General features: G+C 54.0%; 1 protein-coding gene across 1 annotated transcript in view; it reads right to left on the bottom strand.

The window, feature by feature from the left end:
- Positions 1–13,451, bottom strand: part of LOC124483271 (nucleosome-remodeling factor subunit BPTF-like) — a 34,215-nt gene that overhangs the window by 14,803 nt on the left and 5,961 nt on the right. The window contains exons 3-18 of the mRNA XM_047043624.1: positions 13,117–13,337; positions 9,739–9,984; positions 8,978–9,223; positions 7,917–8,093; positions 7,396–7,565; positions 6,700–7,061; positions 6,459–6,590; positions 5,839–5,968; positions 5,197–5,332; positions 4,659–4,967; positions 2,681–4,472; positions 1,675–1,799; positions 1,189–1,317; positions 807–957; positions 454–493; positions 109–343 (exon numbers count right to left, since the gene is read on the bottom strand). Coding sequence (XP_046899580.1) covers positions 109–343; positions 454–493; positions 807–957; positions 1,189–1,317; positions 1,675–1,799; positions 2,681–4,472; positions 4,659–4,967; positions 5,197–5,332; positions 5,839–5,968; positions 6,459–6,590; positions 6,700–7,061; positions 7,396–7,565; positions 7,917–8,093; positions 8,978–9,223; positions 9,739–9,984; positions 13,117–13,337 — 4,601 coding nt within the window. The remainder of the gene's footprint in view (positions 1–108; positions 344–453; positions 494–806; positions 958–1,188; positions 1,318–1,674; positions 1,800–2,680; positions 4,473–4,658; positions 4,968–5,196; positions 5,333–5,838; positions 5,969–6,458; positions 6,591–6,699; positions 7,062–7,395; positions 7,566–7,916; positions 8,094–8,977; positions 9,224–9,738; positions 9,985–13,116; positions 13,338–13,451) is intronic.

Here is a 13,451-nt window from a genome sequence, read left to right as displayed (position 1 = left end):
ACACCACAATGTAATGACGCCAAAGAAATGTTCCGTTATTTCAAGTTATTTCAAGAGCGTAATTGCCTTTTTAAAAAGCTAATCTGAGAGCTTTGGTCTTCAACGTACCTTGACTGGGCTGACCCTGCTTGACCCAGGTGGCGAACGTCTGATGGAAGTTCTTATTCTGCTGGAACGTGACAGGGGTGCCACCCATCTTGGTGGCCAGTACCACTTTGGTGCCAGGGGTGACCTGGCCGGACAGGGAGCCCACGATGACTTTAGGGGTGGCCGCCGGTGTGACGGGGGTCCCCGTGGGTGTGACGGTGGTAGTGGCCACTCCTTGTTTCTGTTCCAGACGCTTCTGGAACGAGATGAAGAGTGAATCCCATGAGAGAACACACTAAACAACACCTTGCTTCCGGGAATATATATGAATAACAAATTAAAAAGTGAATTTGTGTTCAAACTCACCTTGGCCTGCTCTGCAGCCTGGGCCTTCTCCTTCTCCACCCTGTAAGGACGCACAGAAGAAGACGTTAAACATCCCGTTGAACTTCTCAAAGAGCTGGAACACCAACTGAAAACCGTAGTTTGACAGCATTTTTTTTTTCTTTCAGCATACAAAATCAAGCAATTAAAGACGAGACAAATGTGCCCTGGATTTTTAAAGACATTAATACATGACACTCGGTTCACCATCCAATCCATCTGACCACACAGTAAAGAAAACAAAGCCCACTGAGATAAACCTTTACAACCTCTACGGAACACACCCCTATCCACCATGAACGGTGACCCCCCCCTGACACCCTTTGCCCTCTGACCTCTCGGAGAAGGCGCGGATCTCCCACAGGTCCAGTTCCTCCTCGGCTACCCAGGTCTCGATCACCACCGGCCCTGTCTGCTTGGTGGGCTCGGGCTTCTTGGGCCTCAGGGCGCTGGAGCGCAGGCCTTTCCTCTGGGGCGTGTGGGTTTCTGGGTGAGAGAGAGAGAGAAGTAGAGTGGGTGTTTGAGAAAGGGAGGGAGTGTAGTGTGTGTGTTTGAGAGAGTAAAGGTAGGGAGGTAGTATGTGTGTGTGTGTGTGTGTATGGGGTGGGATAGGAAGGACGAAGAGGTTAATAGACAGTTGAGTCAGTGAGAGGAGTGAAGGTGTTAGGAAGGGGTCGGGGTTGTTCAGACCCAGCCGACCCGGAAGTGTCCCCTTACCTTTAGGTGTTTCGGGGACTCCGAGGGGGCAGATGATCTTCCGGATGCAGTACTCGGAGCGGATCCCGTACGGCCCCACGTCGCGGCGCTTGATGATCTCCGTGGTGGTGATCTCCGTATCGGACGTCTCTGTAGCAATGAGTGGGGATAGGGCTGGGTTGGTATGGGATGAGGAGGGAGATTCCAAGAACATGGAACAATGTACCCCAAGACAAGAAACGGTTCACACTAACGGTACACTGTTAGACTATTTCCCAGTTGACAGTTACAGGAGGGTAAACCGTGTCAGAAACCGCTATATTATTTACAGCTATTATCACAAAGTTTCAACATAAGGGGAGCCTAACACAGACTTTGAACCACTTCAGAGAACATGTAACCCCACAGAGAATCTGATCCAACACAGGAAGAAAAAACCCTAATGCAATAGGGTACATTAGAGTCGGTGTGTACGTATAAGTTGGGAGGTATGGTGGGGCGGTCTACCTGTGCGCGTGGTACCCACGGCGGCGGACGGCTTGACGGCCATGTCGTCCCACCTGAGACAGGCCCAGAGCAGCCTCAGCATCAGGCTCACGCCCGCCAGCGACTTCACCGTCTGAAGTCGGTACCTGGGGGGGGGGGGGGGGGGGGAGGGGGGGCCAGAGGAGCGGCAGAGCCAACGGTTAGAACACATTTTCGGGTTTGTTTGTTATGTAGGGTCACGTGTACTGTCACAAAAAAATGCAGTGGAGGGAGCCTGCCAAGGGCGGTCACACACCAAGTTCAGAGTCAGGACGACTACAGAAAGCATTTGATTATTTCTGTCCTTTGGCGTAATTACTCTATGTGCTTCCGTGACTGCCTTTATCCACGAGAGGCCATTTCAAATGACCAAACGTTGAGCTAACGTTTCTAGGGAAACGCAACAGGAGAGACCAGAGGAGGGGGAGGGGGGGGGGGAAAAGAAAGATATTCCTTTTTCCATCGTCCAACCACAGGCGGAGAAAACATCCTTGGGGCGGTTATTGCGCAACGCCGAACATCCTGACACCCAGAAAACCACCGGGTGATTCACGTCTGCCGCTCTATAAAACTGTAGCGGTCCGGTCAGAACAGAGCCCAGAGGTGGGCTCTGTTGGGGCACACAGCCAGGGCAGAGGAACCGGGCCAAACCCACTAACGACAAACAGAGAGAAGAGTGCAGAACTAACAACTAACATGTCAACAGGACGGGGTGTGTTTCGAAGATTCATGAGAGGCACTATGGCGATGCGTAGGGGAGTAAGCGGCATAAAACCTCTCAGGATCGGCGTGAGAAGGGTTCAAAGCATGAACGCCGTTAACACTGGGCGTTTCTAAATGTAGCGATCAACTCTTTATTATTTATACCATGTCGAGTCTAAATCAAACTGGGCTGTAGCAAAACAAGGACAAACTCCAGATTCCCCCCCCCCCCCTCCCCGAAAACCGGCAGTTTCCCACCCCTGTGCGCTGCGGAGTGCGTGCCTACCTCCAAGTGATGCCAAACGTGGGCCTGGGTGAAGGATAGGGCCAGATGTCCTGTGCTGGTTTGGCGTTGTAGTTGAAGATGGCAACCTCGCGGATCCCGCCGCGCCGCGCTAGCACCTTTAGGTCGTCGTTCGGTAACACGAAGATGCTCTTCCGGCTGCTCTTGGTGACAAACTTGCGATAGGAGGGCAAAGCAGTGTCGGAGCGAGTCTTCTTGGTGCGGGAGAACTTGAGGAGGCGGACCCGACCCTTGGTGGAGGTGGCGGAGATCTCTTGGCTGAGCGCCAGCGTCGAACGGGAAGACGTCGAACCGTGGGGCCCCGAGGACGACTTGCTGATGGAGGACGAGAGCGTGGTCTTGTGTTCGTGGGTCACCGTTTCGCTCTGGCTCTCGTCCGATTGGCTGTCGGGCGTGGGCGAACGCACTTTGGTCACGGTGGTTTTGGTCATGGTGGTGAGGGTGGACACGGCACTCTCCGTGGCGGTCTCGACCGGTTTGGAGGATCGCGAGACCTCCGCAAGATGGGATACGCTGGTGGTGGTCGTGGTGGAGGTGGTGGTAGTAATCTGGGTGATGATGGTCTTGAGAGGATCGACCGCACTGTTGCCGCTGTTCTCCTCCGCAAAGTCGTTGCTCAGGCTGGACTCTTCGGCGGAGGGCACTGGGGAAGGCGCCATTTTGGTGGGCTTGACAGCGGAAGGTTGCGTCTCCATGAACTGGGGCGCTGTGCTGATGCGTTGCTGAGTCATCAGCCCTGGACCTTCTAGGTTGTTCTCCAGCCTAGCCATCTTCACAGGTGGCTGGTAGACTTGGTCCGACCCCGTCACCTTGCTCTCCATCTCTACCCTGGGAGCCGGGCCAGGCACCACGTCGCCGTTCAGCAAGGGCTTCTGGGTACCGACCGTCTGACAATCTCCCTCGGGCTTGGATAGGCTGTTCACCTTGGCTTCTGTGCTGTTAGGGAGGGTGTTGGTGGGCTCGCTCGGGACAGAGTTGGTCATGGGTCTGTTCTCCAACACGTCTTTTCCGTTGACATGGGGAGGACCTGAAGAAGGGGCCTGGGTTGCGACGGCTTCTGAGCTGCTTTGTCCGTTGCCAGGTCTGTCCTGCTGGTCTTTGTGGCCGTTACTTTCTGCTCCTGTCTGCTCTGGTTTTCCCAGCTGGTTCAGAGCGTGCATCGTAGAGGAATCAGGTTTTAACAAAGCTGCCTCGAGTCCTGATCCCTCTGTGGAGACGGGAATGGAGGCCGTTGATGCAGACGGTGTTGCAATGTTTTGGGTCCCCCCTGAGCTGGACACTTTAGGTTCCCCCTCACCTAGCCTGGCCCCTGTGAGCCCCATAGTCCTTTCCTGGAGGTTCCCCTCCTGTTTATGGGGAGTCGTTTGGTTTTGCGGGGCAGGGTCTTTGGATGGTGTGCCAAGGGGAGTGACTTTTACTTCCATTTGGGCTACAGCGGACATTCCCGAAGGCTTGCTCTCCGGTTTAACAATGTCTGGCGTAACCTGGAACGGGGACGGCGCCTGGGTCTTGAGGGGCGTCTGCGGCAGGGCTTGGGTGCCCTTGGCTGGGGTAGACTTGACCAGGGAGCCCTGCTGCCTCTGCTTCTCCTCTAGGGCGTGCTGCTTGACGCGGCGCTCCAGGAGGCCGTCCAGCTTGGAGGCCTTGAACTTCTTGTAGGGGATCCGGGTGTGGAAGCCCAGGCTGACGTCCACCACGTCGTGGTTGAAGGGCCTCAGGGGGCCCTCAGATGGCTCCTGCTTCACGGTGGCCTCCGCCTCACAACTGCTGGTCCCTAAGGAAGATGACGAACATGGACACTTTAGATCTTTACCTGGAGATGCATCGATTTGACTATGAATATGATTTTCTTTTACTGATAGCTAACTATCTGAAGCCTTATGAGAAGACAAAGCACATCAAAAAGTTGAGAGCTTGTGCTATTACAGGGATGATTATACAAACTGGGAAAACTACAAACCTTTTTCTTTATCTTGCCCCGATTCTGTAGGACTCGGGTCCACCTCCATGCGTTCACCTGCCTCCTGTAATGCAGAGTTTTCATGCTTTTCCCTTGTAGACTCATCCATCAGCTCTCCTTTCTTCTCCTCCTCCTCTTCTGGCTTGTCCTCCATCTTCTTCTCCTCAGACAAGTCGCTCGCTGAGGGCTCAGGGGTGCCAGTGTCTTCATCCTTGTCCTCCGCTTGAACACTACTTTCCTGGTCTTCGGAGGCGACGCCGGGCCTTACACTCAAGTCGAGAAGGGTGCATTTCTTGCCGAGTTTGGCATCTGAACACAGGAAGGGAATGTGTCGAGTTATCGTTACTGCTTTCACACGGCCCTCAATTCACAGTCTCCAAATATGACCAACAGTCCATTTATTTCCCACTGAGGGGAAAACAAATGCAAGTAAAAACACATTTGTGTGAGAAAGAATGCTTGGCGTGTGAGACACCAAACCACATTTTAGATCCTAAAAACATTTGAGATGCAAAAAAAATTAAATAAACCTGCTGACCTTCCAGCTCTTTGCGGTAGTTGGGGTTGGTGTTGCCGGGCAACTTTTGTTGGAAGCGCTGGACGTGGGTCTTACTGATCCAGCTCCAGCCTCCATAGCCGGTCACACGGTACTCCTCGCCCTTCTGCTTCCACACCTGCACACGGGGGGAGGAGAGAAAGAGAGGAAGGAGAGGTTTCAAAAAGGAAGGAAGAGAGAGAGGGAGAGGAAGGAGAGGTTTCAAAAAGGAAGAAAGAGAGGGGGAGGAAGGAGAGGTTTCAAAAAGGAAGGAAGAGAGGGGGAGGAAGGAGAGGTTTCAAAAAGGAAGGAAGAGAGAGAGGGAGTGGGAGCAGAAAGGGAGAGGAAAAAAAAGAGAGGGTTAGAAGATCTTCACACAGGTCATTAGCCAGCAGTCCAGCAGGGTGTAAAGTCACACTCCTACTGGAGCTGGAGCACACGGGCCTCATCAAAGACACTTTAAAACGCTCGGCATTCTGGGGGGCAGGAAGTGGCAATTAAACACGTCCTGGCGATTAGCTTTAATGGCTGATGGCTCGGTCATAAATAGAGAGCGCGGTTACCGCGACTTGAAAGACGAGGCCGAAATGAAATGTGCGCGCGAATGTTTGCGGAGGCGTGTGTGAGTGAAACGTGGCGTGGTACCTGATGTTTGATGGGGAAGGTGTACTTGACCCAGGTGGCCTGCTGCATGGTCTCCTCGTCCTCCAGCTTCTTCTCCCTCTTCTTCACCTTCTCCTTCTCCTCACGCTCCATGGACGTCATTCGGTGTAGCCTGGGGGCATGGAGAGACCAGGTAGGTGGGAGACACACACACACACACATACCTGTACCACCAACAGCATAATCGAGGCTTTAAGACACAGCCACCCCGCCTGAAGAGGACGGAGGGCTTGCAGCCCCTGTCCACTCCCCCCCCCCCCCCACCCAATCTAAATATTATCCTACAAGCTGGGTATGAGCCATTTGATGTGCTGCTGATCAGTTCTACACTGGCCAAACATTCTGGGGCTGGGCGTGCAGGGGATGCTGGGTAACGCCACAGGCTCCTTCAGAGAGGAAGCCACGCTCATGAAAGAGGCCAAGGTTTGGTAGGGATGACTGTGTGTGTGTGTGTGTGTGTGTGTGTGATAATGCTGTATTAGTATGACATAATACAGGACAGCGTAACATTAACAATACCCTTGGAACTAGGAAGAGTTTCCCATTTCCCCTTCTGTAAAACTCCCCTTCAATGTGTGTGTGTGCGTGTGTGTGCTTCTCACCTGGTATGTCCCAGGGCGTCCTTCCAGACAGGCAGCAGAGCCACAGGCTTGATGGCACACTCCAAGATGGCCATGGCCAGGGCAAACTCCCTGGCCTTGCTGCACATCTGCACCGCCTTGATCCAGTTGGTCCTGCGGTGGGGGGGAAAACGACACACAAAAGTTCCAGTTACTCTCTGACGCCCCCTTGTGGCGGCGAAACAGATCCCGACCCGGCCTCAAGAGTGTCCGGCGCGTCTACCTGTGCGAGGCCCAGTTGGGGTGCATGAAGGGCGCCGGGACGTTGTTCTCCAGCTGGATGATGGTGAGGCGCAGCGTGGAGACGGTCAGCAGCTTGGAGCCGTGGATGGAGCCGTTCCACTTGAAGTCGCCGGCGGGCGTCATGCAGAACTTGTGCGAGAGGTGGCGCCGCTTGTCGTGGTCCTCGCGGTGCTGGTGCTTGTTGAGGGCCAGCGTGTTGGAGCTGTACTGGTTGTGGTACACCCGGTACTTGCCCTCCTGGCCCAGCTTGAAGTAGTTGGACAGGGTGCCCTTCATCACCACCTCCTTGGAGCCGCGCGTGCTGAGGCGGGACACGTCGCCCTGCTGGTTCACCACCAGCACCTGGAGGGTGAGAGAGGGCAAGGGAGGGAGGGAGGGGGGGTCGTTGATTACTAAACATTTGGCTGGGCATGGTGTTTGCATGGTGGTGCTTCCCAGTAATCGGGTTTAAGTAGGGAAGCGGGTGTTCGGCGTTAAAAACAGCTCGTTCCTTCATTTCTTTTTTCGGTTTGGTACGCATCAACAAAAAAAAGAAACAAATTAAGAGACTAAAGTGTTCCACAACCGGTATATCAATATTTGAGCTATAATATATGGCAACGGCTTAAGAGGCTTAAGATGCGGAACCCCCCCCTCCCCCCCTCGGGGTCTAAAGCGTCTTGGCGTCCCCCCTCACCTCCTTGCCCTCCTTGAAGCCCTTGTTGGCCTCGTGCACGGCCTCCGCCACCTGCTGGCTCTTTCGCTGACTCAGCTTGCTCTCCGGGTTGCGCAGGCGGGTCACCATGCGCGTAGAGGCCGACGACTTCCCGCCCGGGCCGCCCGTCTCCCCGTTGGCTCTGCCCTCGCCTGGACGTCGACCACCGGGGGGGAGAGAGGGAGAGAGAGAGAGAGAGAGAGAGAGAGAGAGAGAGAGAGAGAGAAAGGGAGAGAGAGAGAGGTGGAGGATTAGGGGAACCGTGTTTGAGGTGATCCGTGTCAGCGCACGGTGGGATTTCCGTGGAGCCGTTGTTGTGGTTACACACCGATCCGTGACGAGGGAGGATGGGGGGGGGGGACTGAGCGTCACACGGGAGGAAGTGATGACTTTACGCGTAAAATTCCAAATTGCGTTTGGATCGTGTTCCACATTTTGTAGTCTATTCAACATAGCTCATTAATGGTATGTATATATAGGAGAGGGTGTAGCGTGGGCCAGACCTGGGTCATCCTGGCTGGCGAGGGAGGACTGGGAAGATTTGTCGGCCAGGTCGGGGGGCTCGGGGCCCCGGGGGCCACCCATGCTGCTGTTGCTGTTCTCCTCACTGGGCTGGGGGGGCTGGCTCAAGCCGGGGACGCCATCTCCACTGGGGAAGCCAGAGTCCGACTCTGCCTTTTCTGTAAAGGGCGGGCAAAAAATAGAATTTGATCAACTACGGTTATACCTTCATTATTGAGCTTTGTGGTTATTTTTTGGGATGTAGACAAAGCCATTAGAAAGCCCAAGCGAAGCCAGCATCTCCCAGGCGTTCAGTTCCCTCCATTTTTACATGGAAACCTCTGGCTCCCTCTAGTGTCAAACTGGATGCAGTGCACATTCCCGACCATCCCACAAAACAGCCAATGGGCTCCCTCAAAGCAAGCCCAACCTCACACAACAAGGCAAGACAAATCAACTGCAGAGATGGTGATAGGAGGAGCAAATAGCAGTGAGAAAAAAAACATAATGTATGGATTTCAATTGGAATCAAACAATATAAAAAAAAAAAAAATTGGAAAGCAAGGCTTCCTGTCTAAGTGCAGCAGATCACCACAAATGCTGACAGGAAATGGTGAACGGCGAAGATGCATGTTTCCTGCCAACGACACAAGTAAATCTCCCAAGGCAAGCTGGATACGGGAGGGCCATTGGCATTTACAGAAGAGCATTAGATGGTCTGCTTATTGATGGCTCTATCAAAGCCATGATTCTGCAGCTTCAGCATAAGACGCAAAGCAGGTTCTCAGGGTTGCAGCACAGAAAGCATTCGAGCACCAGCAATCCATTTGTTCACAAGAGAAACATGCCTGAAAAGCTGGCGCGGCCAATGAAATGAGGGATGCAAATGCAAAAAACGGCAACTGGTCCAATGGCAACAAAGTGGGAGGGACAAGACAAGAGGAGCACCCAAGCACAGGAAGCAGGAACGAATGGGGGAACAGACGATGAAGGCTGGGAGGCGAGGAGGAGGGGGGAGGGAGGGGTTGACGTTCCACGGACACTATCGAAGCAGCGTCTGTACCTTCCGAGTCCTGCGTGACCTCCATGCTGGTCTGGCCCTCGTCCCCAGTCTCCCCAGAGGCAGCAGGGGGCTCCTGGGGGCCCGATGCCAGGCTAGCGGGCTCTGTGGCAGCAGGGGGCTCCTGGGGGCCCGATGCCAGGCTAGCGGGCTCTGTGGCAGGCAGGGAGGGCTCTGGAGCCACGGCCTCAGATTTGGGAACCACTGAGTTGCTAGTGGCCTCCTGGTCAGCAGAGGAAGCCCCTTCGGCTATGGTGGAATTACAGCAGGATTGGAAATATAGTCTCTGATTGGATCTCAAAATAAATGACCTTTTCGAATGCATTTTTCTGAACAGCCCTTTCGCACAGTGCAAACAAAGATTCTGGTCTTAGAAACAATCCCAACCATTTAGGATAAATGCTGGGACACAGAGGTAGATGTTAGCATATATTTTTTACTGGTATTGCTCTTGTCTAGCTTTGTTTAAGGAATAGGATTTTTCCGTTAGATGATTTATTTTAAGTTATGATTCCATTCAGCCCATCGTTCATGGCAGTCAAAACAGGACTACAATAGAGATACAGTCCAAGAAGTGATATATAGAGGAAATACTGTATATCGGATTTGAAATCTGTGCTTGATTGTTCTTGCCTGGCACAAAATGTTAAGCCAAATGTACAGTCCCGTAAAGCAAACTGTATAAGTGTCTGACTAGGCTTCCTATCCTAACTGACCCTGGTCTGGAAAGAGGAGATGGTTGGAGGGCAGGGGGGGGGACGTACCTGGACTGGTGCTCCCCTCCTTGGTGCTCTGATCCTGGGGAGGATCATTCTCGGATGTGGCCTCCTCCTTCACCTTCAGCTCCTCCGGCTCCTCCTTGGGCTGCCCTCCCTCCTTCTTCTCCCCTCCCTCCTCCTCCTCCTCCTTCTCCCTCTCCAGCCGGGCTTTCTGGGCCTCTGCCGCGGCCCGCCTCTTCACCTCCTCGAGCTCCTCCTCCTGCTTGGCCCGGAGGCGCTCCAAGATCTCCTCTGAAAGGGGGATGGAGGGTTAACAGTGGCCAGTTACATTTTGTAAAAGGAGGACGTTGGTGGGCGAACCTGGCAACCAAGACCTGGCAACGACATTCAAGCCAGGCATGGGGAATTACAGGATATTTGCTTAGAATTTGAAATGATCCGAATCATACCACTATCCCTAATTGGATCCCAATTGCAGAAGTATTTCACTAACTTTAGCATGACATCTGCTCGCATGCGTTTGTTAGTTTCAAGGGCATGGACTTAACAGCCAGAATGGCCGCAACCAACTGTGGCTCTGGTTCCCAATGCGCAAATGGACAAAAACGTAAGAGTCCCAAATGACCTGAGCCTAGGCAACCCTAGTATAAATTTAGCTGATAACACAGACCTTTTTATTTTTCCTCCACCTCTGACCTTAAAACTAGCAAACGGTGCCAAAGTTGTATTTCCACGCCTATTACATCACCACAGGAGCCCTAAAAACGACTTGTGTCTATGAGAGAGAATATGAGGGTCAAGCTGTGTTCAGAGATTGAACTCTACAGAGTTACGATGATGAGCCGCACAGAGGAAACCGCGGATGGGCTTCTAAAAGGCCGTGAAATTCCCCCGAACGAAGGGAAAGGACTTTGTGCTTTGTGTGATTGTGCGCAAGCGCTGTCGTTTCTTGTGCAGCTTCGCGACATAACGTGCAGCTCGAGACAGACTGTCATAAACATGTTATTTACCGGGTGGAAGGAAAGGGTGAAACCCCCCTCAGGCACTACGGCTTTGAGGATGATTCCTCTGTCACTTGTTGCTGGGGAGGGTGTGTGAGTGGGGTGTGGTGTGTGTGTGTGGTGTGGTGTGTGTGTCAGAGGTAAAGCCTTTAGACGGCAGCCTGTCTTTCAGAGAAGGGAGCCAACATGTCTGGGTGGAGTTTTCATGACTAGAAGTCAGAGAATATCACGCTATGGGGCCGAGCAGGTTCATCTGCACCATATCACAGCCGAGCCAAAGACTTGAACACTGCTCCTTTCCTTCTCTTTGTCCTCTTCTCTTTCGTCCCCGCTAGGAGCCACTTTCGTCTCGCAACCGTCGCCGCTTCACTCCCAATCCTTGCATTCTTAAACTAAGTTAAGGTGTGGTGTAAGAGGAGAGGGTAGAGGGGGAAGGAAGCGGTTTAAGACTATTGGGCCCCGTCCAAAACAGCCCACACTGTATAGGGGTTTATGTAATAGCTCTGGTACTGGTTCCTATGGCTCTTCTATCTATGACTGGGGGGTATTCATGGGGACTGGAGCGGAAAGGGGAGGGGGCAGGAAGGGGAGGGTGGGTGTAAGAGGGAGGTAGAGAGAGAGATAGAGAGAGTGAGTGTCTGAGAGAGAGAGAGAGTGAGTGTCTGAGAGAGAGAGAGAGAGAGAGAGAGAGAGAGAGAGAGAGAGAGAGAGACAGAGAGAGACAGAGAGAGAGACAGAGAGAGAGAGAGAGAGAGTGGGTTGCTGGTTGAGTGGGACTCTCTGGCCCAAGACAATGAGGCCCCTCACACACACACCCACGCGTTTGGCTCAGCTGGACGGGCTTGGGTGGCTGGGCCAGAGAGTCAGGGCCATGATGGAGCGACACCCCTGGCTCCTGCAGTGCTCGCTGGGGGACGCCCCTCTTTCCTCTCTGCACCTCCCCGTTCTCTTTGAGCTCCTTCAGCACTCATCGGTACGGCCACCTCTCTCTTCTCCTGCTTTCTTTGAGCGCTTCCCCCCACCCCACCCCCCCCCTTTTCTCACCATCCATCTTTCCTCTCTTGTGCAGCACACCTCCTATATTACTCCCCCCCCCCCCCCCCCCCCCCCAACAGCCCTCTCCTCCACCCCTCACTAACGCGGCACTTTGCCCGCCTGCCCCCCAGTGCCTTTGCATGGGTCCTGGCCCTCCTCCCAGTATAATCTGCTAGAGCACCCCTTACACCCTCCCCCCGTCCTCCCACTCGTCCCAGAAGCTGCTATCCCTGCCAGCACAAACAGAGAGACACTGGCCCGGGTGCCAACCTGCCACCTCAGCTGCCCGCTACTTGGTTACCCAGGCACCCAGACAAGGGGGGAAGGAGGGGGGGGAGGGGGGATGGGAGGGCATGTAGGAATCAGATCTCCTGTAATAACTGGGCGAAGATAGCCCGGCCGTGGCCGAAGCGAGGAGGAGGGGGATGAGAGTACTACCGACGACGCGGCTTCCAGCGAAAGAGCTTCACAGCTGTGGCCGTGCATAATCACGGCTAATATACGGCGTGTGCCTGCTCATCGTCACTCTTAGATTAACCACCTACAGCAGAGTGACAACACGGACGAGAGGAGGAGGTGGGTGGGAGGAGACGGCAGCAGGAGAAGGGAGAGGAGAGAGGGGAAGGCAGGGAGTGGGATAGAGAGAGGAAGGTAGAGAGGGATAGAGAGAGGAAGGTAGAGAGGGAGAGAGAGAGAGAGAGAGGAAGATAGAGAGGGATAGAGAGAGAGAGGAAGGTAGAGAGGGATAGAGAGAGAGAGGAAGGTAGAGAGGGAGGGAGAGAGGAAGGGAGAGAGGGAGAGAGAGAGGAAGGGAGAAAAGGAGAGAGGGAGGAAGGGAGAGAGGAGGGAGAGAGAGAGGAAGAGAGAAAGGGAGCGAGCGAGAAACAGAGCAACGCGACAATCAGGATCAAAACACACACAGAACGCGAGGGCGCTCATCTAATAATCACTCTCTCCAGGTGAAAGACTGGAGATCGAAGACGGCCTGATCCATCAAGCTGCTTCACATTCCGACGAGGTCGGGTCGCTCTGGAGCGAGCGTCTAAGGAGGATCAACTGAAAATCATGCTTGTTTGCTTTTAACAAGGTCACTCCAGCCGATGCAAGCATGGGGTTAAACCAATTTGGTTCGTTTCCCCCCCCCCCCGAAAGATCAGTAACGCATCCAGAAAACAACATCCACTTACAGGTCCAGTCAGCCAATACGTCTAGTTATTCCTCTCTAACAGCTACGTAAACCAACGGGAACGGGACGGGAACGGCAGAGGATGGGGGGGGAAAAAGACCCAAACAAATAACCAAGAGTAGCGCACGTCTGCATTGACGCATCCATGCGCCTGTCTCTATGTACATACGAAAGGCACGCCGCGGAGAGCCCCCTAGTTACCGTTGGCGGCGGTGAGGAAGCACTTGTTGCTGCCGCGGGCCTTGTTGGTGAGGTCCTCGCTGATGTCCATGTGGACGTGCACCTCGTCCCTCATCTCCTCAAGGGCGCAGTACACGTCCGCCTCCCAGTAGTCCTTGTCCAGGCAGTCGATGAGCTCAGCCAGCTGCACCTTGGTGCTGTAGTACCAGATGGTCTTGTCCTCCTGCTCGCCGTCCTCTTCACTGGAGGGGGGCGGGGGCGGGGGGGGGGGGTGGGAGAGGTGAAGGGAAGGATGATTGAGAGTGATTGAAAGGGTGAGGAGAAAGGAGAGATAGAGGGTAGAGGGAAGAATGATT

Source organism: Hypomesus transpacificus, chromosome 21 (assembly GCF_021917145.1).
Source record: "Hypomesus transpacificus isolate Combined female chromosome 21, fHypTra1, whole genome shotgun sequence".
Taxonomy (NCBI): domain Eukaryota; kingdom Metazoa; phylum Chordata; class Actinopteri; order Osmeriformes; family Osmeridae; genus Hypomesus; species Hypomesus transpacificus.
This window is presented reverse-complemented; position numbering and strand designations above follow the sequence as displayed.